The sequence below is a fragment of the Sebastes umbrosus genome, chromosome 9 (genome assembly GCF_015220745.1).
Source record: "Sebastes umbrosus isolate fSebUmb1 chromosome 9, fSebUmb1.pri, whole genome shotgun sequence".
NCBI classification, from domain to species: Eukaryota; Metazoa; Chordata; class Actinopteri; order Perciformes; family Sebastidae; genus Sebastes; species Sebastes umbrosus.
The window spans coordinates 16,032,568-16,060,511 of record NC_051277.1 but is presented as its reverse complement, the minus strand read 5'-3'; the positions used below and the strand labels follow the sequence as shown (position 1 = coordinate 16,060,511).

The 27,944-nt window shown below is 41.7% G+C and overlaps 1 protein-coding gene across 4 annotated transcripts; it reads left to right on the top strand.

The window, feature by feature from the left end:
• Nucleotides 1-4: 4 nt before the first annotated feature.
• On the top strand, nucleotides 5-27,914 carry LOC119494332 (serine/threonine-protein phosphatase 2A 55 kDa regulatory subunit B gamma isoform). 4 transcript variants are annotated; one of them, XM_037780136.1, is made up of 12 exons: nucleotides 5-56; nucleotides 1,080-1,238; nucleotides 1,581-1,900; nucleotides 5,059-5,215; nucleotides 13,381-13,478; nucleotides 13,828-13,993; nucleotides 15,538-15,650; nucleotides 16,504-16,681; nucleotides 17,414-17,578; nucleotides 20,771-20,940; nucleotides 24,285-24,376; nucleotides 25,888-27,914. In XM_037780136.1, exons 4-12 carry the CDS (start codon nucleotides 5,134-5,136, stop codon nucleotides 26,180-26,182), a joined length of 1,359 nt encoding a protein of 452 aa, XP_037636064.1. In that variant the 5' UTR covers nucleotides 5-56; nucleotides 1,080-1,238; nucleotides 1,581-1,900; nucleotides 5,059-5,133; the 3' UTR covers nucleotides 26,183-27,914. The 4 variants fall into 4 exon arrangements, with proteins under 4 accessions (XP_037636064.1, XP_037636067.1, XP_037636066.1 ...); XM_037780138.1 differs by lacking the exon at nucleotides 5-56 and having other exon boundaries at nucleotides 896-1,234; XM_037780135.1 differs by lacking the exon at nucleotides 5-56 and having other exon boundaries at nucleotides 896-1,238.
• Nucleotides 27,915-27,944: the final 30 nt, after the last annotated feature.

Genomic DNA, 27,944 nt, shown 5'->3' with positions numbered 1-27,944 from the left:
CCAAACGTGGGACAAAGAGTATGTTTGTGTGGGACAATGTTGGATAAAGCTGAGAGGTAGTGTACAATTTTTATATAATGTCTATTAACTTAAATAATAAACATTTCTCTTCTGCCCCTTATCTTGTAACATCTCTATGCTTTGCCTGACTGCATCCATAGATCAGCACATCTCTTTTTGAGCCGCACGTTTGTGAGACTCACATGAACCATGCTGCTTCATGTCGTAATCCCCCCTGTGTGAAATTGAAAAATAACTGGCAAATTTCACAAAGAAACTCTGAGAATCGCCTTCCACCGGCTTATAAATACTTACACGTAGTTTCACAGTCTTTGTTGTAGCTGCTCTTCTTTTTCTTTGTGGTAGTTTCCATCATATTCTGCCTAAATAAATCTGAATTTTCAAAGTAGCAAAGACGGTGAAATGTTAACCTGCACTTGACCCATTTGTGCGCAGTTTGACAGCAAACACAGCCCCATGATGACAGCCTTCCCTGCTTTCTTGACAGTCATTGGATAAAAGCTAGATTTTAGAAAGGCGTCTGTCCTGCAGTGGTTTGACTTTTGAAAACTAGAGCAGATCAAGATGTGGTACATCGTCTCAATATGTGGGACAAGGGATAAAAATGCTGTGCAGTCCCTCGTAAAGTGGGACACCTGGTCACCCTATCTCCCATTAGCAACAACCTTATAAGACACTCTGCCTCTTCAGTACTTCAACCCACTCCATCCCACTCTGTTTCTTTTTTTTGTGACTTAAAGTTTATTGAATTTCAAATTTTCATCAACACAAAATCACATCATAGGAAACCCAACAACACAATCCCTGAACAACGCCAGACAGAAGAAATAATAACAAATTAACTCATCCCTCTCTGTTTCTTTATCACATTTAATCAGTCAGTGGTCAGGCAGATCTCAGCTCTGTGATGATTGGCTGCGCCGAGGAGAGGGCGGGGCATGCTCTTTCTGATGCATCGCACACGTACCAGCGCAGCAGGACAGATCCTCTCTCTCTCTCTCTCTCACTCTCCCTCCCCCTCTCTCTACCTCTCACTCTGCCTTTCATACATACGCCAGAGCGCAGACTGCAGCAGAACGCAGGGCCAGTAGGGTTTTCCTCCTCGTACTGGAACAGCCGAGAAACCAGAGAGACAGTTACCCGCCGAGGAGGAGAGAGACATTATTCATGGAGGATCCACCGAGGAGTACCTGACCCACACGCTGCCGAGTGTGTAGGTGAGTGAGTGTTTGTCCCACTGTATATGAGTGTATATGTGTGAGTGTGAGTTCACTGCAGAAGCAGCAGCACTGCAGATACACCGACCAGGGGCTCTGCTCATCCCTCTCTCCCCTCCCCCTACTCTCCTCCTCCTCCTCCTCCTCTTCATCTCCTCTCTTCTCTTGGAGCATTATTAAGTAGGGACTTTACCCATTTCTGAGAGCACAGGGTTGTGTATGTTGTATTTGAATTGGTCGGGCCACACCTGGGCTCAGCAGCTGCAGAGTGGACACGGGCTGTGCTGGATTTTCCTCGCCTCACCTCTTTTGAACTGTTTTCAAATAATCTTCCTCCTGCAGGTTTGCATCTGGCTCCCAGAAGCAGTCGTGTGGACTCCTACAGGCATCCATCCCTCCTTCGGGACCGGCCCGCTCCCTCCTCATTTAAGGATAGGATGCCCGGCTCTGCGCCCTTGTGCTGAGGAGGCGTCTGCGGGCAACAGTATGGGCGCTGCGCTGGCCGGCATCCCCACCACCCCCTCCACCACCGATCTGCCACCGCCACGCTGCCCCACCGAGACGGGCGCTTCCCCCAGCCCCGCTGATGGGCGAAGACACTGACGCCACCCCGACGCTCAACCACCGCGGCTTCCTCCCCGACCACAACTATGTGACTGAAGGTAAGAGCGTGACAGAGGAAGCTGTGTATATGTGACAAAGTGTGTGTTTAAGTGTGCTACCATGTGAGTGTGTTTCTATGTGTCGGACGTCTGGAATGTGTGTGTGACAAAGTGTGTGTATGCAAAAACAAGCTCAGGACGGCTTCCTAATCTTCTGTAAGCTCTGTTGACCAGACAGAGTTGTTGACAAGAACTAAGGAGCAAAACACTCTCCTCTCTGCAAAATTGAGCCATTTTAGACTCTTCCTTCCTCCCTTCTCCTGTGTTTTTGTTTATTTATGCTTTTATAACCACTTCCTTACCTTGTGTTACAGCTATTTTGTCACACTGCAGGGAAGTATTGATCTGGCCTGTGTCACACACACATGCATGGTGTCAAATTGAATATTTCGAGTATCACCTCTCAGGCGGGGGAATATACAAAAATTCAGCGGCACATAGGCCGTCAAAACCAATGAATTCTTCTGGTTTGTTTCATAAAAACAGATGGATTATAACCTTGGATAACCCCCTCCTCCCTCCTGCTAATCTCAATTACACCACTAATCTCACCTGCACTCTAGTTTCCCCGTCCGCCTCCCTGCCTGTCGGTCTGTCCCCAATCTGTTTCTTACACTCAGCTCATTGTTCGCCACGCCTCTTAGACCAGAACAGCGGATTATCATTTGGGGGTCATGAACGTGTTGCGAGCTCATTTGTGATCCTCGTATCACTGCAGAAAGGGAATTATTATGCTTCCTGTGTCTGTGCCTGTAATATAATATCCCTCACACAGAAGCACGTACTGTAGTCAGGGGAAACCTGTAGTGCTGCCTGTTGATTGTGTAAACGCTTGTGTGTGCATTCAACATACTGCTGAGAAGATTGAAGAATATCTGTGTGTGTGTGTGCGTGTCTGTCTTTTCTTACACATACAGTGTTTGCATGAGAAATATGTGTCTTTGTCCATTTCAGAGTCTTAACATCCATCACCAACCATCCATTATCGCCATAGCAACAGTCCGTGATGATAAACACGCCACTTTTCATGCTTGGCCAATATGATTGACAGTTCGTCCCCACCCACCAATAATGGCAGTATTAATTATTCCACACATCTCAGGCAGACACGGACATTATTCAGGGTGAATTGCTGATGAGGTGGACACACCACTGAACACTATCGGTCTGAAAGGAACTGGGCAACACATGGACGGCATGAAAATAGATAGTTGCGGGGGAATAAGTAGTGTGCTCTAAAAATCAATCTTACATTTAACTCAAAGTAATTTTGCGTCACAAATAAACAAAATGATTCATTACCTGCCTCCTCTACTACATCCACTCCAACCCCCTCCACCTTTCCTCAACGTTCACCCCATCCCTCCCCCCACCCCCTCGTCCTCCTCCCCATTTCCATCCCCCACTGCCTCCCTCTCTCTCCCTTTCCCCATCGGTCCTCTAATGCAACTCACAGCATTGCCCGGTGCTGAAGTGCCGCGTCTGCCAAACAATTATCCAACAGTGCTCTAAAGGCTGCTCAAACACAATGTGCCTCTGTATGTGTGTGTGTGTGTGTGTGTGTGTTTGTGTGTGTGTGTGTTAAAGAGAAAGAGAGGTGGTGCATGTGATTATATGCTTGGGTGTATTTCGTCAGCTCCTGTGTGTCTCTCCATCTTTCTTTACTTTTTTGTCTGTGTTGCATTCATATTCATGTCTGCGTCTTTTGAGTGCATACTGGGTTTTGTTTTTGTTTGCTCAGGTCTGTGTATGTGTGTGTGTGTGTGTCTGTCTGCAAGGGTTTAGTGTGCATTTATATGTGTGTGCGCATACATAACAGTGTGTTGTATCCCGTGGGGATTCCCCTGCCCTTTAACTCCTACAGGGGAGGGATGCTTAACCTCCCTCCACCTTAACTTCCCTCCCCTCCCTTCTTCCCTGCATCTCTTAAGCCCTTCCTGTCACTTCCTTTGCCCTCCTCTATATCTCCCTTTGCTACACCCTAACCTCCGACTGGAGCGGCATTGGGTTCAAGGATGGATGAGGAAATGATTATTATATATTGCATCAAAATTATGAAGTTTTACATTTCTGACAGTTTTGTAAATAAATTATTTATAACTGATTCCATCTCATAAATAATGCACGCACTTATAAACTTAAAACCGCAAAATTGGAAATTTTACATCGTAAAAACAACAAATATGTATAAATATAAGTTGTATGTGTAACTCTAAAAGTAAAAATACCAAACATTTGCTGATCGCAGCATCTCCAACATTAATATTTACTTCCATGTCTAGATTTCATATAATTTCAAACTGTATTTCTTTGGCTTTTTCGACTGTTGCTCATGCAAATTTAAAGGGATAGTTCGGGTGTTTTGAAGTAGGGTTGTATGAGGTACTTATCCATAGTCAGTGTTTTATCTACTGTAGATGGATGAGTTCAGTTTTCCATCAGAAAATATTCTAAATATAGTGTACACTTACGCATGCTCCTGTGTTGGTACTCCTGTTTGTTTCTCGATGTCAGGGGCGCACCGACCGTCATCTACTGTAGGAAATACACCCACTATGGATAAGTACCTCATACACCCCCACTTCAAAACACCCGAACTATCCCTTTAACAGTTTATAAATTGCTTTGGGCTTTAGAAACCTGTGATGAGCAGATGTCATTATGTTTGACATTTTAACTTGACAGATTAATCAATAATGGAAGTAACTGTTAGTCATCATACTTTTATGTGGGTAGGTGAGCTTTCACCAGCTCTCACTGCTCCCTTCTAATTGTCAATCATTGTCAATCACCTCTGGGGAAATGTGAAAGCTATCTACGGTTCTTGTTACACCTGCAGAACTTCACCTGTCAGAAAAGAGGCCTACTAAAACACATTCAGACTCTGTCCTATGAGCTGTCTCTCTCTGTCCATCCTGCATGTCTTGCAAGCCTTCCTGCCAAACCCAACATGTGAATACATCATGTTGTATAGATACAGAATGATCATAAATATACCATAAGTATTTTTATTTTCTGGTGAGTACTCATGGCCAGATGTGGTGATGCAGTAACTCAGTCCCTACCCGTACCCCCATCCACTTTCCCTGGTCCTACCCTCCTTACCTTCTGCTCCCCTTCCTCCCTTCCCTTCCCTCCATCCCTTGCTCCTCTTGCAGGGCTGCTCCTGGCTATAGCCTGAAGAGCTCCGCCCATCCTGTCCACCCCTCTCCACCCTGGAGTCCTCCCCCAGGATGTTGAGCCCCATCCAGGTCCTGTGCTCCGACATCACTACCCTTTCTCTGGAGCCCGAGCCGTTTGCCTCTTACACTGAAGGTGTGTGCTCTATCCTCTTCTATCCCGAAGGTCGTATCTGTGTCGCACAGATGCGCCACATGACCCCAGTGGGAGATGTGAGTGCGCCTGTGTGTGGGTGGTTGAATGAGAGTGTGTGTGTGTCATTAAGTGAGTTTGAGTCGGGTGAATTCTCACGCGAGTCTGAGTGTTATAAATATCTTAAACATCACTTTGTCTCTGTCTGTCTGCCTCATCCTTTTTTGTGTCTATTTTTGTACCTGCCGCTTTATTTTTGTCTCGGATTGCCTGCTTCAGCGTGGATTGTGTGAGTGCGTGATTTGATTTCTTTAAATAGTTTGACCAGACGACACCCCGTCTCCTCAACAGAGCACCTATCTTACTTCTACCTTTACATGTACTGTGCAGACCTTCATATGCACACACACGTAGGGCTACAGCTCACGATTTTTTCATTATCAACTCATGTGTCGGTTATTTTTTCAACGTATTGATTAATTGTGTGGTCGACAAAATGTCTGAAAATAGCGAAAAATGCCTGCCACAATCTCGCATAGCCTTCAAACTGCTTGTTTTGTCTGACAAGCAGTCCAAAAGTATTTAGTTTGCTACTGAAAAGGCTGAAGAAAGCAGCAAAAATGAACATCTGAGGAGGTGGAACCAGTGAATTTTAGGAATTTTTGCCCTAGAAAAGGCAACAATTCATCAAATATCAACTAATCGTTTCAGCACTGCACACTTCCGCACAGAAAGATGAGAGTGGCAGCATGAAATAGGGTGAGAGTTTTCTGAATACGGGATTACATTTCAGTATTTACCAGGCGTCGACACATAATCTCAGTTTTCAGTATTGCCGGGGTTATATTGGGTGTAAACCAGCTAAGCTCCTAATCTTTTTATATGTTACAGTCTCACAAATCTGTTGGAAAAAAACTAATTGATTTTGATCAAAAATGAATCACACATTCAAGCTTTGAGAATTCATGCAGTTAGAAGACGTCTTTGCAGCGAGGCAGAGCAGGATTACAGGTGTATTTCACACACGCTGAAGCTGGCTGAGTTTGCGATTCTAATTGTTTGTGTCTATAACCATTAGGCTCACACCAGCTCTGCTCCATTGTGCCGATGTGTGTTTGGACAAATGGCAGACTCCCTGCTGGGGCTGAGCTTAAATCACTCCTCTCCGCACATGTGGACCCCTAACACAAACACATGCGACAGATTTTTTTTTCCAGATAACTCCAAAACTGCAAGACAGGGATCAATTTAACGTCTCCCTCCGGCAGCCTGTCCCCTTGTCTCCTTCGCCCCCTCCTCTCCCTCCAACCAATTTATTTCTCTACAGGGTAATTGAGTACACACACTTGTGCACACGTACACAGGAAATGCGGGGTGCTTGAGCTGCAGCATGCACACACTCGCCAACACACACACACACACACATCTCCTGCTGAGCGGTGGCTTGTCCTCGCTTTTAAGGAGTGTGTGTTTTTGGCTCGGCTTTAATGGTCCGTGTTTACCCAGTCCTAAGATATCTATAATTGGGACTGTAGGGCGTCTGCTCCCCTCTCTGTCCTTGTAGTAGCCGTAACAAAAAGAAAGAAGGAAATCCACCTCCCTCTACCTACGCCACCACCCTCATCTATCCCATAAACCCCCTCTCATCTCTGCCTTGTCTCATTTTGTAGACACAGATGAGCACTAATCTTATTGTGTATAATACAGGCTGTTTGGAACTAAAGATTATTTTCATTATCAATTAATCCACCTATTATTTTCTCGATTAGTTTTTGCTTTATAAAATATCGGAAAATAGTGAAAAATGCTGGTCACAATTTCCTGAAGGCCCAGGTGACATCTACAAATTGCTCCAACCAATCGTCCAAAACCCTGAGATATTCAGATTACTATCATTCAAGACTAAGAAAAGCAGCAAATCCTCGTAATTGAGAAGCTTGAATTAGGGAATGTTTGTCACTTTAACTTGATAAATATCTATCATCAAATCAGTTATCAAAACTGTGCCAGATATATTTCAACAAATCTACAAATAAATTAAACCTGCTTTCACATGATTAGAAATTTGCTCTAAGCTCACCGCGAGTTAGGGCGCAGAGCCTTGCAGAGGCAGCAGGTATCACGACCTCATAAGTGGAAAGTTTCTGAAAGCTCAGAGTTCACGAGTTGTGACGTTTTTGTTGACGTCAGAAATGGCAGAGGCTATGAAAGTTAATTTTTCGATGCATAAGTGAATATATCGTAATCTTACATCATCATATATTGTTTTTCTTCGTAATTTTACAATATGTCTGAGGAAAATGTTGATATTCCCAACGGCCTCATCTTTTTCCTCTGTCATTATGCCTTTGCATTTCCTGCATTATGTTAACCACTCGCTAGCTTGCTAAAGCATTAGCCTCTGTGGCTTCTAGACGCCGACAGTAACATTAATACTGCCGTTGCTTAGCAGCGATATTCTCACAACTTAACTACTTGAACGCCTAGCATATTGTGTACACGACTTCCCATGTTATAAACACAAGCTCACGAGTTTCATTTGAATACACCATGTGTCACCAAAAAGAGCGCAAGGAACGCCATTCACTGTTTCTAGGCAACAACAACAGTTGCAGCTGTTCTCATTGGTGGCACTTTGAAAGGTCAGCGGCAGCCGAGGTCAAATTTTAAATAATTTGAACTTGCAGCGCTCAATGGCGATTTTGAGTGGTGCGCCACGCCAAGGGTAGCGCTTCCGTCTAGTTGGGCGGCACCGCTCTCCCCATAAGAAAACAATGGCACAGTCAGCACAGAGCGATTATACTGTTGATCATGTGTGGGAGGGTTAATTAACTAATCACTTCAGCTCTTTCTGTCAGTTATTTACAGTTAGTAGTGGAGTCCCCAAATTTATATTCAAAAGATATTCAGTTTAATATTATACAAAAAAGAGAAAAACTGCAAATTCTCAAATTTTAGAAGCTGAAACCAGCAACAGTTTTTTTTTTTTTTTTGCTTAATAAATGAGTGACCGGAATTGTAATTTATTTTTTGTTGATCAACTAATCATTTCATCTCTCATACAAAATGCTCTGATCATTGAGTTGCTGACGTCCTTGAACACCTCTCAGTGCATTTGAGTGTGTGTTTTGGTGTTTATCATTTTTTAAAGCTTTTTTTTTTGTGTCATTGGGTTCATTCATGTTTGTGTGTTGTTTTGTGTTGATATATGTACTGTACGTGTGGGCGCGTGCACTTGCAGTCACAGTGTGTTACCCCGGCTCCTGCAGTGTGGCGATGAGTCAGACAGGCCTGCTGATGCTAATGGTCTGTCTGTGGGAGACAGACACCGCTAGCTAGCTATACTGTAGCACACAGCCACACTATATTGACTTACAGCTTGACAGCCTAACAGACAGTCACACACACACACACACACACACACACACACATATACTGTATTTCATCAGTACACTGGCCAGTGGTGCCTCTTGGACGAAAGCCACAGCGCTCATGATGGTGCACGTTTCTTCAGTAGTTGTTTGTGTTCTTAGAGGTTTATTTTTCTGTAGTACTCTTCTAATAAAGAGCATCAGAGAGACAGATGTGTGTGTGTGTATATGTGTGTGTGTATATGAGAGTGAAAGAGAGAAACACAGACAGAGGGTTCAGGTTGAGAACAGACAAGAGGATGAGAGAGGAGAGTGTGTGCTCCATATTTTATTCAGCTATAGTGTGTGCCGCTCCTGTGGGTTTTGCTTAGCTTTGCTCTTTCTCTATGCGACTGGAGTGGAGACACAGTTATCTAGAAATGTGTTGGGTGCACACACACACACACACACGCACACACACACCGTACACACACACACAAACACACACACACACACAGCCTCAAGCGCAGACATTTGTTGTGCATCATTATGTGACTGTGTTGTGTGCGTACGTGTGTTCGTGAATTTCACTGCGTACGTGTAGGTGTCTGTTTCTGTATGAGTGCCATCATGTGTGTGCGTTAGTTATCTGCATGTCCTCCTATTTGGACCATCTCCTGGTATTAATTCAGCAATGTTTGCTAGTGGACAAAACTGCAGCGGCATAATTATTTTAGCACGCTCCTTCCTCTTCCTGCGAGGATTGGATTGATGAATCCCACTTCCTCCCTCACCAGACTGCCATATACGGCTAACCGTTACGAGTACCCCTGCTACTGGTTGGCTCAGCCTGTTACTATGGCAACCCCCTGCTCACCGAAAGGCCCCCTCCACCACCTCCGCCCCAGCGCCTCTTCCCTCCACCTCCCTTTCCATCCTCTCCATCCATTCTTCCACCACCACCAGCAGCAGCACCACCACCACCACTACTACGTACACGCTAACATACAGCCAGGCAGCAGAGCGCCGTGGGGGAGGGATGAGAGAGAGAGAGATGAATGTGGATAGACAACCAGGAAGAAAATGAGAAAGTGAAATGGCGCAAAAGAGAGAAACTGGGGAATATGAGATGAGAGATGACAAAAGAACGCATGAGGGGAGAGGGATTGAGAGAAAAAGAAATTGAAACTGAAGAATAAAGAAGGTAATGCAGTGACTGAGAGATGAGGGAACAGTGCAATGACTAGTAAAAAAAAAAGAAACCAGTAATACATGAAGTGTGTGAGGAACAGGGTGAATAAGGTTGTGTTAGTGTAGAGATTGAGGAGCAGTCCCTGCCTCCCCTCATCATAAAATCTCTCTCTCTCTCAAGGCCACCACAAAATAGGAGAGGCTACAGCTCTGAATCACTCCGACTCACAATAAATATGCTCTCCACGCTCTGTTTATTTATTACACTCAATGCTTCTTGAGGAGGACCATGTTCTTTTCAATCCTTTGTTGGAGGCTTAGTGGGATGCTGCATCTCACATGAAATTATTGTGAAATCTAATCTGACATGTTTGAAGATGGGATTTGATTAGTGCAGTAGCAGATTTAAGCTTTTGCTGTATAAAAATCTCTTTGAGGCGGAACTGCTTTGGAGGCTACAACACTAGGTATATCAAAATGCACCTTGATGAGCCTGTGGGTTGTGCAGCTTCTGTCTCGATTGTCTTGAACATAATTTGAAAACAACTCTAGGTTTTGTGTTTTTATGTGGCATAGGTTTATAGATTTTATGATCAGCAATGAGTAGTTTTCAGTCGCCCAGTTTATGTGGTCCATCAGACACACTTTATGCAGGATTTTTATCTTCTTTATGCTAGGTTATCGTCTAATGCTAGGTTAGCACAGTAACTTGCACAAGTTATATGCAAGCAATTGCACCATAGATGTTTTTAGATTCTTTTATTGTAGCAACCACAAAACATATCAGGTGTTAAGTGAAATTTATGTTTTTTAGAAAATGTTGCCGCAGAGCACAGTCTCTACAGTGGCATATAAAGTGGGACTGGATGTTGTGCTAACCCAATCTGGTTGTTAAACCTTGATGTGTGGAGCCTAGCAGATTTACGGGCCCTCTCCCCCCTAAACGGTGGCGCTTTGAGACTGATGTGTCTGTGCATTATGCACCGCCTCCCCAGCAGGGCCTGGCTGCAAGCCTGTGCGTAATGCAGCCTTCCTCTCAGCCCTCTCAGACAGAGCAATCGGATCGCAATTGGATACCAATGTGAACAGTGGCGACACATATTAATACCTGGTGTAAATGTAAACAGGTTCGATCATATCTAGATACAATCTGGATTCCAGACACGTTATAATGCCAGGTGTGAAAGTTGTAATGTGACGGTGAGGACATTTTCCCACCGGTTAATAAACTTGTGACAACACCGATGTTACCGTTAACATCGGACGTTTTACAAGAAAAGATGACGGTCAATATCTGTAGCGTGCTTACTTTGATCTTTAACGTCATGGCCGTGTGTCTGTCCTCTGGTTCCAGCCTCAGATTTCCACGCTTCCATCCGCACACCGGCTGTGACCGCGCCGTCCTCCGCACAGCGATGGCCTCATTAACGTTACGGTGTCCGTGTGTGTGAAATATGACACCTGCTGCTCTGAGCTGAGACTCCGTATGGAGCAAATGCATTCACTGTCAGTTTATAGTGTCCGTCATCCGACTTTGTATTGATTACGCGGTGCTGATATGCCAAAATTAACTAAATGGGTTTTATTTCTGTAAAAAGAGCAAAACGACGGTGGGGGGCGGTGGGTACGTAATGTTATCGGTATGTGCCCGACTACTGTGTAACATCGGTAACACCGACTACCGCGACAAGCCTAGTGTAAAGGGGCTCTTGTGCAGAGAGTTAGATGAGAAGATCGATATCACTCTCGTGCCTGTGAGTTAAATATGTAGCTACAGCCAGCAGTCAGTTAGCCTAACTTAGCATAAAGACAGGAAACAGCTGGACTGATTACCAGCACCTCTAAAGCTCACTAATTAACACGTATATCCCATTTGTTTATCCCGTACAAAATCCAAAGTGTAAAAATGACAAGTTGTGGTTTTAAGGGAGGTTACTTACTGGAAATATTTTTCTTTGTGAGGTGAGGTAACTGTGAAGTCTCTGCTGTTTGCCTAATAATCCTGGTGATGGCAAGACTCCATCCAGGAAGCCAAGATTATTCCTTTAAAATAGCTTTACAAGTAACCTGATGCAGTGTGTTTGTGGGGGTCATTTGAGGATATACGGATACATTTTGATAAAGATATCTTAAGAGTCTGTTTGTTGTGACTGTGGTTGATTATAAGGCCATTTTGAAAATTATCCAGTCACTCAGCAGTGAAGTCATCGCCATCGCCATGGTGATCAGCATCACCAGCAGCTGTCTGTCTTTAACGCAGCCTTTGTAATTTACAAGTGTGAAGTCCAAACCACAGATTTGAAGCTTCACAACTGAGCTGAACATTCAGATCACTCCTGCTGGTAGACAGACTTGTTTACCTGTTTTGTTCAAATAGATTCGGTTTAGAGCGACTGAGAAGCATGAATGTAGGAAGATGACAAAGCAGGTCAAAATGTGGGCCGACATCAAATATTTATATGATGATGGATTTTTAAATGTATCCAACCATGACCATGGCGTTGTTGGTGTTAAAGGGTTGGCAGACTAGAAAATCAGCTTACCTGGTTTGACCTGAGATAACTTTACGTACCAGGTAAGCTACATCCTCTCATCCTATACCACCTCCTTTTCATTGAACTTCAGCTTACGATTACTTCGAAAGAGATTTAACCACCAGTGTTTTCTCCCTCCAGATCAGCTCTGTCTGCCAATAGATATTTATAAATACAACTTAAATCTGCTGCAGGGGAAGTGAAAGGAGGATAAGAAGACAGAAGGGCAGGGAGGAGATTAAACCAGATTCAAGCTTCAGATATCACACCGACATGCTCTTCATTAGACGGCATAACAAGTGCTTTTCTATTTCACATTCGTCGTGTGATGCAGGAAAGTCCACTGAAAGCATTGAGTCAGTAAATGCTAAGTGGTTAATATCGTGCTTACTTCTCATATTACAGTGTTGTCTCTGAGTCAGACTGTGTTGGTGTTTGGGGACACAGAGAGAGTAGATGTGACGGGGGACATTGTTGCAAATATGCAAATGAACGGCCTGAAAAATGATCTTTGAATGATACTTAGTCGCTAATGCAAACACACTCTGAGTGATGTTTACACTTTAAGACACTACAGAGATGACAGAGGACATAATTATTCTCATACACACACACACACACACACACACACACACGATGAACTCAAGTGACTCTGTAATCTTGTGTACTGGAAGTGTCATAGCGTGCGTCATTGTGTATGTGTCACACTGGAACACAGACAACACCTGTGCCTAATGTGAGACAGCTGTGTCTGTGTGTGTCTTCTGTATGTTTTGATGCTAATAATATGTACTGTATAATCTGAATTTTCTCTGAAAGCTTACACACAATTGCAGAATATTTGTGTCAGCGATCAAATTTTATTCTACACATTAATTTGCATATTGTAATCCCCTTACATGTTAATGCATTGACTGTTGACTTGCCAGATAAACAGATTATATAGATGAATGGTGATGTGTGGTCAATTAGCTAATGGCTACTCCTCCTCCTCCTCTTCCTCCTCTCTCTTTCTCTACCGTTCTCTCCTCTCGTGCTACATCTCTCTTTCTCTTCCTCCATCTTTGCCCCTACTTCCTCTGTCTCTCCCCAGCTGATATCATCTCCACTGTTGAGTTCAACCACACCGGAGAGCTTCTGGCCACAGGGGACAAGGGAGGCCGAGTGGTCATCTTTCAGAGGGAACCTGAGGTAGACACACACACACACACACACACACACACACACACACACACACACACACACACACACACACACACACACACACACACACACACACTCATACACACAAATATAACATTTTTCATTCCAGCTGTGAGAGCAGTGATGAATGCACACCGTTCCCCTCCAGCTACACTCTAGATTGACTGATAAATAGTTGATTCTTCTACTGTGTCAGAGAGTGTATCGTTATTGCTGTACAGAGTCCGTACCATACCATTTCTTCACATGATCAAGGTGCCTCGGTTGTTACATTGCACTGTGATCGTATATGTGAGCACATCTTCCACGTTTTATCGACCTCCTTTTCTTTCCGCAGAGCAAGAGTGAGCCATTCTCCCAGGGAGAGTACAACGTCTACAGCACCTTCCAGAGTCATGAGCCCGAGTTCGACTACCTTAAGAGTCTGGAGATCGAGGAGAAGATCAATAAGATCCGATGGCTGCCTCAGCAGAACGCCGCACACTTCCTCCTCTCCACCAACGGTGAGAGTCCCAACACACACACACACACATGCATGTGGAAGAGGTTTTGTGAATTGGTTGATACAGTATGTTGTGGGAAAATACTTCTTTTTGTGTCACGTCTAAGTTATGATTGTTTCTCCCTTAACAAGTGTTTGACAGAGTCAAGGGCAAGTTTCCTTTATTGTTATTGTTAAAACAAAACACAGAAATAAGCAAAACAAGAAAAGAAATAAAATAAAAAGATTTAATTGTATTTATTTTCTTGTTTTGTTTATTTCTGTTTTTTGATTTTTGTTCTTCATCCTTTAATTTTCTTCCTTGTTTTTATTTGTTATCGCTTTCTTTAATTTTTTTCTAATTTACAATCAATTTTACTTTTTCACTTTAAAATATATAAATATTGTAGGAATGATATAAGTATTAACATCATCATATGTAAGCAAATGTAAATTTCTGCTAATGCCTGCACTCCTGCAATAAAGTGTATATATATATATATATATATATATATATTATAGTAATATATAATATATATATATATATATATTATATATAATAATAATATATAATATATATATATATATATACTGTAAACAAGTATAAGAGAGTAGAATTCTTTTGTATTGGTCTTTGGTATTGGTTCCTCGACATTGCAGCAATACTAGCAATAAAAGTAACAATAGAAAGGCATTAAAAAGATAACTAATGCAATATAATATAATAATAATATGATAATATAAATAATGTACATATTTTGTGCCAGCAAAATCGGTCAGGTGCCGTATGTGTGTTTGTGCAAATGTCCATATGTGTATGCCGTTGTTTGCAGAAGACAGTTATTTAGCAAAGACAGTTATTTGAGTTACTTTGGCCAGAAAGCAGGTTTTCCCTCGCCTAAATGTAGAAGAGTTGCTGCTTGTGGTGCATCACATTCGTGTAGTGCATTAGGAGTATGTGGGTCTGCCTTGGATAAGAGGTCCCATCATCAGTTTACATTTAGTTTATGGCTATATTGGAAGATCTATAGATTTTCCATGAGCGCCGCGATATTGATTTATTTAAGTATTATATTATTTATGATTGAGGGTATGAAAAATGTAAGACCTGCCTCAGCAGTTGGGTAGTGCTGCTGGTGGAAAGCTTGCTGTCATTTTTTCAATATAATACACAGTCTTTCTGTGTCTGTCAGTGTTGATAAAACAAAACCTCGCTGTTTGCTCATTCAGAGTCCAAGCTGTCTTTCAGAGCTGACAGTTTGAAATACAGTGGATTATCTTATCTATTAAGTCATTTCTTTTGGGTTCAAGGGTCTCAGTTGATTTGTGTCTTTTTGCTTTATGCAGATCTTTATTTTTGTTGAGAATTTAGGATTTTAGCTTCACCAATTTGAGATAAAATTCCATATTTAGCCTATTCTGATATGTTTAATCAAATCTAATCTAAGATCTCCAGATGGCCTCCTAACTTTAAAGCATATTAACAAACATCTTTCATGCATTTGTTACACTTTAAGATTAAATTTGTTCTTATCTGATTGTTTAACGGCCCTTTCTGATTCCCAGATAAGACCATTAAGTTGTGGAAGGTGAGTGAAAGAGACAAACGGCCGGAGGGATACAACCTGAAGGATGAGGAGGGTCGCATCAAGGACATGTCCACTGTCACCTCCCTACAGGTAACATCTATCTATCTATCTATCTATCTATCTATCTATCTATCTATCTATCTGTCTATCTGTCTGTCTATCTGTCTATCTGTCTGTCTCTCTGTCATTCTGTCTGTCTATCATTCTGTCTGTCTGTCTATCTATCTGTCTGTCTGTCTGTCTGTCTGTCTGTCTGTCTGTCTGTCTGTCTGTCCGTCCCTCTGTTTGTTGCAGACACTGAAACATTCATAAATGCAGTACGTTGTGCAACGTAACTGGGTCAGTGGGTACAGATGTGTTTGCATGTGCAAAAATGGGTCACTGGCACAGTGGTACATGTGTGTATGCGGGAGTGTGTGAGGGGGCGGAGAAATCCTATTTTTCCATCTGTACAGGATAGCAACACAACATCTGTACTACTACTACTACTATTATGATTTTTTTGGTAACCTGTACACAGAATGTGCCCATACATGTGTGTGCGTACACATGTATAGTACGTCCTTCTTTGTAGAGATCTGAGAACGTGTATGCTTCCACTGTGCTGTATGCAAATAAGGGCACACATTTAATCCGTGTATAAAAATGTAAATCATGTTTCGACAAAGAAATTGTGTTTTAATGCAAATGCCAAGATATGAAAATGCAGCCAAATGAGCTTCAACTCATGCACTGAATTGGCTCTCGGTCTTGCTATCAAGCGAGCAAGTTAGTGTTCCAGCAATAATTTAATATTGATGTCAAAGGAAGTAATGCATTCAATAATGATTCATGATACAATGAAGTTATTTAAATGTAATCTACTGTCTGTATCTTGACCATCTTTCTTCTCCTAATCAGCTACATGGCATGTTAAACTGCTCTCTCTTTCTGTCCTTTTAAGGTGCCGGTGTTGATGCCGATGGATCTGATGGTGGAGGTGAGCCCGCGGCGAGTGTTCGCCAACGCCCACACCTACCACGTCAACTCCATCTCCGTCAACTCCGACTATGAGACCTACATGTCAGCTGATGACCTGAGGATCAACCTCTGGCATCTGGACATCACCGACCGCAGCTTCAGTATCCTTTGTGGGTTGTAGTGGTCATTCATACACATACATACATCATCACACATGCACAAACAGCAGGAATAGATTTATTAAAGGACACAGATAATTAAAGCATACATTAACACAAAGATGCTTATACATGCTCAATAATCAACCCCCCCCCACACACACACACGCACATGCACACAACAAACTCCCACATCGTAAATCCCCACTTTGTTGTATAAAGAAATGCACAAAGACACACAGTGTTGGGGGAGGGGAATATTATTCTTGAGGAGTGAAAATGTAGCTTAATGAATAATTCAAAAGCTGCATAAATATTTCAGCCCCTTTCTGAGTCCTAATCCAGCTCAATAGGACACAGTACAGTCACATGCATGACCCAGACAGGATTTATGATATTACAATTTATCTGAATGTGGAATTACTTTCCTCCCAACAATCCCCCCAAGATACATTTAAATTGGTTTGCTTTATTCCCTCTGTAAATTATTTATATTGTGACGGTTGTGTATACATTTACATAGACTTATGTTGTTTTTTATTTTGTATGCAGATTATGGATCTGCGTGGGGTTTGCACATGAGTTCAAACACAATCTAATTAGTTTCTCATTGAGTCAGTTAGTGAATAGAATGAATATGTACGTACAGTATGGTTGACTTCAGCAGGTCAAAACAGTTCAGGCCCTGGGAAGTTGATTCTCTTTGCTGTTTTCCTGAGCGACGCTTCCTCTCAGACATCGTGGACATCAAGCCGGCCAACATGGAGGATCTGACGGAGGTGATCACCGCGGCTGAGTTTCACCCCCACCACTGCAACCTGTTCGTCTATAGCAGCAGTAAAGGCACCCTGCGCCTCTGTGACATGAGGGAACAGGCGCTGTGCGACAAACACTCCAAATGTGAGTAAACCTGCTGAGAGCTGGCATGGAGACATACACATTACGGTTTACTGGTAGTTTTAGCTTATGAACTACAAATGAGAGAAACTTAGTTCTGCTGATGAACATTTTTCCCACCTTTCAGGCAGCAATACATTTCGAAATATACAGTCCATGGTTTTAGCTATGCTAGGGACATGGCTCCAGGCAGCACATTCTCATTCTCAGCGCGTCAAATACTGATGTTTTTTCACAGCTGTCGGCATTCGATACCGCCGCATAAGGCACCCTTTGGCAGCGGTAGGAGACGTACTGAGCTTTCCATTAACTATAATGTAAACCCATCCACGGCAACAGTAAACGCTCAGGGAAAGTGCTGTGGTGACGTAGTTTAAACAGCAAAAGAGACACACAGGACGGGAGGTGGTGGAGGTGGATGGGTCCAACAAACACAAGGCTTTCATCCAGGAGGCCGCTATTCGTGTCCTGTGTGTTACGTTCAGTTTCATTTTCACTGTACAAACGTAGTAATTTTAATCCCAACCATGTTGTTTTTTCCTAAACCTAACTATAGTGGTTTTGTTGCCTAATCTGAAGAAAGTGTTTTTGTTTAATTCACAACACGTGTTTACTGTGACTGAAAAGTGACGCCAAGAGGTCTGACAAAGCGTCAGTATGTGACGAGTTGGGATGAGAGCGTGTAGCTCCAGGATGGCAATGTCCACCACTTTTGCAAAGAAATATCTCGACAACTATTGGATGGATTGACATGAAATTTGCTACACACATTCATGGCCCTCGCAGGACGGATTGTAATCACTTAGGGCATGATTTTTCATTTAGATTATGAAAATCAACTTGCAGAGACTTCCTTAAGATACCTAATCCATCATAGTGAAGTATCATTATCAGTTTGCTTTATTTTTGCGTGGTTATGTAGTTAAGAGCAGGGACAATCTTCTGTGTTGGTGATTTGACACTAAACAGTGTGTATTAAGTTGTAATGTTAATGAACTGAAACCTGCAAAACCTCAGGTACGTTCATTTATTAGAGACTAACGCTGTCGGTCGATTCAAATATTTAATCGCGAATAATCTCATGATTGTCCATAGTTAATAACGATTAATAGAAAATTAATCACACATTTTTTATCTGTTCAAAATGTACCTCAGAGGGAGATTTGTCAAGTATTTAATACTCTTATCAATGGGAGTGAGCAAATATGCTTGTTTTATGCAAATGTATTTTACTATTTTACTATGTTACTGTATATTACTATAATTACTATATGTATTTATGGAAATCAATTAACAACACAAAACAATGACAAATATTGTCCAGAAACCCTCACAGGTACTGCATTTAGTATAAAAAATATGCTCAAATCATAACATGGCAAACTGAAGCCCAACAGGCAACAACAGCTGTCAGTGTGTCAGTGTGCTGACTTGACTATGACTTGCCCCAAACTGCATGTGATTATCATGAAGTGGGCATGTCTATAAAGGGGAGACTCGTGGGTAGCCATAGAACCCATTTACATTCACATATCTTGAGGTCAGAGGTCAAGGGATCCCTTTGAAAATGGCCATGCCAGTTTTTCCTCGCCAAAATTTAGCGCTAGTTTGGAGCGTTATTTAGTATCTTCACTATAGCTTTGAAATTGAGCCCGCTACAGTCTCCGAAAGATCAATGCGTTAAAGAAATTAGCGGCATTAAAACCAATTTGTGGTAACGTGTTCTTAAACGTTAACTTTGACAGCCCTATTGGAAAGTAAATGATCTAAAATCGAACGTGTAAGAAGTTTGAATTCCTTACAGTTTTGGAGCACAATGTTTCCCTTTTGGAACATTATTTTACCATTTAATAATATTTCCTTCCACCCCAGGTCCATTAATATAGAACAGGGTTAGTGTACCCATAAATCTGCCGTCCTTAAGGGACGACAATTCAATCCATGGCACATTTTCTCCCGTGTTTCAGATTCATGGTTTCCCAACTTTCTTTTCTTTTTGATTTGAAACGTCCAGTATCCCTTTGTTTTACAGCTCTGACCAGTATGAGTCACTAGTGCAGTGAACACCCCAACAAGCAGCAAGGGATTTAAACTTTTGGTTGTTATTTTCAACAAGAAATGCCTGTATTTACCAGGTTTCTTTCTTTGTAGAAGACATCTGATTGTTCTCTTTGAACTGTGCTGATGTTTATACACAGAGGCATTCAGACAACGACACCACAAACATACAGAAGTCATCCGTACGCTCTGTCTGCCTCATAGACTACAGTCAACATATAGACTCATCTGAGAGATGATCAGTGTACATGAGATAAAGACACACAGACTTAGAAACTCAAGTTCACACTCTTATATCGATTGAAGTCATGTTTCTCTCCATCCTCACGTAAACGTCTGGCTCCAGGCCTTTTCCTGTCTCAGCTAGACTATGGCCTTACTTGACCCACTTCATCATGTTGCTTTGAGATATATTTCAAACTCAGGCTACAGGACTCATCACTGCACATTGTACAATCTGGTCGGAAGGTCTTCACTTGCTATGCGCAGGATGCAACTTTGGTATATTTTAATGTACAAGGTCATTCAAGGCAAAGTTTGTACTCGTACAAAGCACTTACAATCTAAGGTCCAATAGCTGGAAAGGCTTTAAGATCATAATAATAATAATAATAATAATAAATTTTATTTGGTGGTAGAAGGTGCCACCTTTGTGGACTGAGACTGGAAAAAGGATTTTATTATGCCCCTTGGTCCTGGAATGATCTTCAGGCAGTCTAGACTCAATCTGGAGTCCCTCATCTCTCTAGACAGTTTTAAACAAAAGTTAACAGACGTTTTAAAAACAAACTATTCTTGCAACAATGCGTAACAATTGTTTCATGTCTTGTTGCCTTCTTATCTGATTGTATTATACAATATCAGTGTCTATTTAACCTTTTCTGTTGTGTAGTTTTTACTCTGTAATTTTGTCTTTTTATTGCATGTAATAAAATCGACGTGCTCTCGACATTTAACTTTGCTGCTATTTTGGCTGGGTCACCATCGTAATTTTATCTTAACTGGTTTTACCTGGTTAAATAAAGGTTAAATAGATAAAACATACCATCATCATCATGTGTTTCTGTCTGGCATCTGGCTTAACAGCACTCCCCCTCTTTTCCCTCTCTCCCCGTTATTCTCTCCGGCCCTCTCCAGTATTCGAGGAGCCCGAGGACCCCAGCGCCCGCTCCTTCTTCTCTGAGATCATCTCATCCGTGTCGGACGTCAAGTTCAGCCACAGCGGCCGCTACCTGCTCACCAGAGACTACCTGACTGCCAAAGTCTGGGACCTCAACATGGAGAGCAAGCCCCTGGAGACATACCAGGTGTGTGAAATCATGAGGGAGTGTTAAAATACAAAAAACATGAGAATTAATATTTCCTCTGAGGCTCAGCTGCTGTGATGAGGTTCCTTCTGGCAAGGAGCAGAGTGACTCTGGGCAAGGTGAACTGATCAGCAGTCGAGGAAGCATTAACATATTCTCTGTTGAATCCACTCGTCTGTTGAGTCACTCCACTGTTTTATTCTGGCTTCATTAGCTGATTGATAACATTCAGTCACAGCCAACTGCTTTTATAACATGACAGTTTTCATTATTACTCTGCTGATACACCACATGCTGCTGCCATAAAGTCCTGCTTATGTGCATTACTTTTATTAAATCATTTTATTTTAATTCATAAACCAACATTGCAAATTACAATTACATACAATTACACACACATACACACCCTGTAGCTGAGAAATTATCTTATTCTTTTAATTATATTTTACATTATGAACATGTTTTTTGGTAACGCTTAATTTTACAGGTCCGCAAATTTTATGGTAATTAAGTGATAATTAGCAAATAACCTATTTGAAATTTCTTTGGAATTATTGCCAAATTGCCCCAATATTTACCTCAAAATTGATAGAAAATTACTTTATTATAAACATTATTTAATAATTATATTCCGCTGTTACCCAATAGCTTGTAATTTATTTAATACATATCCAGGAAAAGAATACAAAGTTAATTGATATGCTTTACTTCCATGTCTGCTGATAAATATATAATAATTAGCAAATAACTTCTTTGAAATTTCTTAAAATAACTCCCTGAATCATTACATCAGCTTCCAGGTTACATCTGTGTAGACAATAAGTCACACAATGGTGAGATTGAGTGAGAGTTCTATTAGTTTTGTTTTTCCACCTCCGATGAAGAGCAGTGCACAGCCGCTTCTCAAGCCTAAGGGCCCTATTGTAACGATTATATGCTATCTTAGCATATAATTATCAAATAATGTTTATAATAAAGTAATTTTTTATACATTTTGAGGTAAATATATTGGGGTAATTTGGCAGTAATTCCAAAGAAATTTAAAATAGGTTAATTATCACCTAATTACCATGAAATCTGTGGACCTGTAAAATGAAGTGTTACTGAAATCCCACATAAATGTAACCTAGGGCACTTTGGAAAACAACCCCCCCCCCGCCCCCCCTTCCATATAGTTCAGCAATTTTTCCCATAAAAGTTTTATCCCATAAAGCATGAAGGAGAGTGCCTTCTGTTCTCTGCTGTCATCAGTTAGTCTGCTTATGTGTTTTAAGTTTTTTGGTATGTTCATGTGTGTTTAAAGGGACAGATTGGTGGCAAATTCAAAGAAAAACATAACAAATGCAGATACTCCTATACCAAACATCCCTGGATGGTTTGACGACATGTTACGGCACTCAACCCAGCTGAACACATAAAGGGCAGAGTTTGGACTGATGGAGGAATGTTGCTGTTCTTGTGGCTTGTTACTAAAACACTATGTTTTTTCTTTAATTTGTAACCCTTTGGCTTCTCTGAATCCCATATAAGATAGTTCAGATGTTATGTGATGGATTTATTCTCCTAGCTCAGTTCAGTGCCGCTGCTCAGATTCTTCGAGCAGAGCTTCTTCTACCAAACTGCACAGAAGAGCCGTTTGTATTAAACGTTCACTTGTCGTTAAGTGTTTGTGGCTGAAATCACTGCTAGGTGACTAACTAACCCTTTACTGAAAGAGGGCATTGTCATCCTGGAAATATGAATAATTGGAGACAGAAATAAATCATGGGAAGACGCTTGTCTCTCCGAATCACAGTACTTGCTGATTATTAGATTTTTCCCCAAACCTTTTAAGGATAATTGGATTGATTACGAGCCAGATAATGCACTTCTTCTTCTTCTTCTTCTTCTTCTTCTTGTCAGTGCAGAGTCACCAGAAACCCTCGCTGGGGCCTAAGGTTTTAATATATAATCTGCAGATACATCAGATTGTGTGTGTTTGGCAGATTAATACATGCGTGAGAGCAGTAAATTATCATCATGCCGCGTATGTGAGATAGAGATGAAGTGGGTTTGACATGTTGAAAATGTACACATACAAAACTAAGCCGATAAAAAGAGCATTTTTTCTATTTTTGCATGCTATCTATCTCACATCCACACTCTATTTATCTCACATGTCACTTTTAAGTGCTTCTGTTTATGCATTCATGTGCAGTAGAAGTATTTATCAACTCCTTTTTTTCCAGTGTGTGTTTAGTATTCCTGCCGCGGGCGTGTGGGTGAACATGTGTGTGTGTTTGTTGTGTGTCTTCCTGACGTGTGAGGGCCTATGAGGCAGCCAGGAGTGGGAGGCCAAGACGCACTGGAGCTATTTATAGTCCGCCGAGCCTCCACTCATAAAGTGAAACCGGGAAGGAGGGATACCTTATACAGCGCCCGACACCTAGATCTGCAATGCAGCATGGAGAGGGAGGACAAACAGGGAGGGAGGGAGGCAGAAGAGGGGTGAGGGTTTAGGAGGGAGTGTGAGGATGGTGTGATGAAGGGAGGAGAGGAGAGTTTCAAATGAGAGGATGAGGAAGAGGGATGGCAGCGGTTGAATGGGGGGTAAACTAAGGGGAGAAAAAGAGATTTCAGCTCTTATTTTGGTAAATTTACACTCTTATTCCTGCCGGAGCAGGAAAAATATGCACACATCCATGAGCGATGAGGCACTGTACTCTAAATCAGACATCGTGCAGACTGGGAGATTCAACTTCAGCTGACACTGTATCATTTCACCCCGAGCAGACAGACCCGTAGGGGAAAACAAAAATGTCACCTGGTTTGATGTACGGCCATGAGCCGACCTCAGCTTGACCATTTATTGATCGCCAGGCGACTGTTGACTGCTGACTTTATGCAGAATGTGAAAATAGGAGGCTTAATGCAGAGCACGGCGGCTGGAGGAAGGTGTAGATTTCAACCTCTTGCATCACGGCGCTGACACAGGCAGGTGCAACGAAAGCACAAGGGAAAAGAGTTATTAGTCAGTGAATGTGTGTGTGTGTGTGTGTGTGTTCACATGTGTGTCTCTATTACCATGCCCTTGGTGGGTTTGGATGTTAATGGGTTTACTGATATGGAAAAGGAGTTTAGATTAAAATGTTGCTCAGGGCTGGTGTTGTGTCTCATTAGAGTTGCCTTCTGGGAGGTTTGTGTTACAACATTTAATGTGTTTTGTCTGTGCTGAGCTTAGTATGTGTGTGTGTCTTCTGCTCACTCTTCTCTATTTATAGTTTACATAGAAGAGTGAAGACACTGTGTGCTGCTGGACTCATTTTTAATCATATCGATATGTGTGTGTGTGTGTGTTCCTCCAGGTTCACGATTACCTCCGCAGCAAGTTGTGTTCCCTTTACGAAAACGACTGCATCTTTGACAAGTTTGAGTGTGCCTGGAACGGCTCGGACAGGTACCCGGATGTGTTTTTGTGTTTTTATATTTATGATAACTAAATGTCCCAAGATAAGAACTTGTAAAACTGGTGCTAATATACTTTGTGGTGTGGTTTATAAGGTAATAAATGGGTTTACAGTTAATAAGTAAGTTTGATAAAAACAACAACATACTTTTCTACATATCCAGGATAGTTACTGTTTAATGTACTGAGGTTTTGAGATGTCCCTCTATGAATAATATCTCATTTGAAAATGCAGCAGCAATATCAGAGACATAATTCACAGACTTTACTGGAAACCGTTTTCATAAGAACTATTTATTCTAAAAAGTAGTTCCAGTAAAAACTGTATAAAGCATTTTCTTTCTGGATTATCCAGCGTAACTAATATATTGATTTTGAAAGTTACTTCTGATTTTTTAAAAGTATTTTTCCAATGCTGTGAGTCAGCTAAGTATATTTACTAAAATGTTGTACTTAAGTACAATTTTGAGGTACTTATTCTTTACTTTTACGCCACTTTATACTTCTATTCCACTTACAATTCACTACTTTTTACTGCACTACATTTATTTAAGAGCCATGCTAGTTAGTTTTCATTTACCTTATAAAATATGATGCATTGTTACAGATTAACTTCACAAAGCAGTTGGGGTACATTCTGCATAATTAGTACTTACAAAGACAATCCAAACTTGAGGCTCAAGGTATGATGTATGCAGTTAGACACGCTTTAGATTGCAGTACAAAACAAAGATTACAGAGATGTAAGAACGTGTTTAAACCATAAACAACATTTAATTTGAAAGCAAAGTATATTTTGTACAACAGCCCCAATAGCTTGATTATAACTAGGAACAAACAAAAAAAAAGGGTTCAATAAACAAGCTGTAAAACTGACAATTCAGTGTGGTCAAAAACTGTATGTTACCGCTCTGTCTGGGGCCCACCAGCGCTCTGGCTATGGAAGTGATGCAGGGAAACATGGGAAAAAATGTGAGTAGCCCAAGGCAAGGCTCCATATTGGATTTCCATAATGTAATATAATGATAAACCCATTTACTAAACTCAAAACACAAAGAATATAATAATCTGAATATCTAATGGGGCAACAAAGATACGTTTCACCATATTCTGAAACAAGGACTTTGGCTCATACAGTACTTTTATTTGATGTACTTTGAGTATTTTTCTGATAGTACTATTGTACTTTTACTTAGACTTATGAATGCAGCACTTTTACTTGTAATGGATATTTTTGTAGTGCAGTATTGCTACTTTTACTTGAGTAAATGATCTGAATATGCCCTCCACCATTTACTGTGAGCACCACAAATGAATCCTAAATATCTTTAAAAGTAGCCAAATAAAACAGAAATCATCTGCATGGCCAGATGCCACAATGGCTAAGTGATGTTTTTGTACCTTGGAGGAAGTGACCCTTTACGTTTAGGCGTGTAGTGGAGGGGTTAAGGTTAGTTCAGACTGTAGTAACCGATCATTTCTCTCCTCTTCCATCTCCTCAGTGTGATCATGACCGGAGCCTACAACAACTTCTTCCGCATGTTCGACCGCAACACCAAACGCGACGTGACCCTGGAGGCGTCGAGGGAGAGCAGCAAACCCCGAGCCGTCCTGAAGCCGCGGCGGGTCTGCGCCGCCGGGGGGAAGCGCCGGAAAGACGACATCAGCGTGGACAGCCTGGACTTCACCAAGAAGATCCTCCACACGGCCTGGCACCCGACCGAGAACATCATCGCCATCGCCGCCACCAACAACCTGTACATCTTCCAGGACAAACTCAACTCTGAGCTGCATTAATGACGGGATGTCAGCGGCGGATACAAAATGAGTTTACACCTCAACACACAGCTATGCCAGAATGTACACATTTACGGACATACACACACGGGAATATGCCTAACACACACACACACATGATCAGAAAACACACTCTTCCCCACACTCCCCCACCTCCCCCAAAGCCTCCCAGAACTGAAAGGACCTAGAAAGGGCTAGAAAGGGACCAGGCTGGATTACGCAATGGATTATGGATTGCAAAACTGTGGATTTCTTGATTGTTAACCTCTGGATTGTGCTTGATGGTGTGTTGATTGCTACAGCTCAGCTTCTGAGGGGGATAAACCCCCCCAGACTGGAGAGACGTTTACATATTTGTCTTTTTTTTTTTTTTTTGTTCTTCAGGCTCTTTTGCTTTCTCCACCTCCTCCTCCTCCTCCTCCTCCTCCTCCTCTCCTTTCTGTATTTGTGTGCTCGAGCAAAGCCTATTCTTATCCCATGCCCACTGTTTTGTGTAACAAAAAACCCTTGGTGGTTGTCAACCAGTGGCACTGATGGGAAAAATGGGGCATTTATGTAACTGGCTGTTTGTTTGATTTCAGATCAGCTACCCCAACCCCCCCCACTTCTGTTTTTGTACCTTCTTGTTAAATGATGTTAATGATGGTAATTATGATGACAACGACAATTTGAAATGGCGCGTGTGAGATGTGAAAGGATGAATTCGGGACCCCTCCCCTTAACCCAAGTGCAACCCAGACGCCTCGGAGCTCAACTGGACCGTGTTCAGTGAGGTAAAACATTCACAGTCCCGCAGATAGAAGCAGAAGTTGGCCTAATATGAGGAGACACTCTTATCTGCTCCACACAGGGGTGTTTCAGTCATTAATGTCCCATCAACCTCTCCGATTGTGGTTTCTGTTTCTGGTCTCGGGCTACATCGTGTGCTACTTTGCCGTTAAATACGAATCAAGCAAAAAAAAAAAATTAAAATATAACTAAATAATTTCCACAATCAAAGCAAAAAGATGCTGCATGTAAAAACCAATTTAGCCTAGGTGTTTATAAATTGAACTGACTGACTGGCTGCCTTCTTAACCATTTAGACCCAGCTGTACAAAGGCTTCAGGGGCCGCGGGGCCCCGTGCAGCACGAGTAACCATAGGTGACCGAGCTCTCCTACCTTTATTTGTGTCTTCGGACGCTGAAGCATGTTTACCAGTGTTCGGTTCATACACTTACATGTACATTTTGAATGAAGCCGTCCAAGAATCAGTTTCTACTCGACGGAAACTGAGAACCAAGAAGAATGGGGAATGTTTTCATTAATGTTGTTCTCTAAAAGAAAAAAAAACAAGAAAAAACAAAGGGCCTAAATGGTGTCTGTATATATCCACTCTGTTTTTGACATGTATGAGGTTTTGTTTTTCTTAAACAGACTGCGGACTCGACCATCTGTATCGATGATTGCCTCCAAATATACAGCAGAGAGATGGTACTTAAATCTCCTCAGCCTTCCTCACTGATTACTTTGCTGATGTGCAGAAGCTTTTATTTTTTAGAGAACAGTTTATTCTTTTATTTATCCTTTTCTTTTTTGTCAGTTTTACTCCACCACGTCCTGACCAAACTAATGTTGATTCACATATTTTTGTGTTATTGTATGTCGATGACAAAAATTGTCAAATGGACAGTTATAAATAATGTTAATATGTTTTTTTCTGAATAAAGATTTCAACGAAATTGCATCCAATGAGCGTACATCTGTGATTTTTATTGCAAT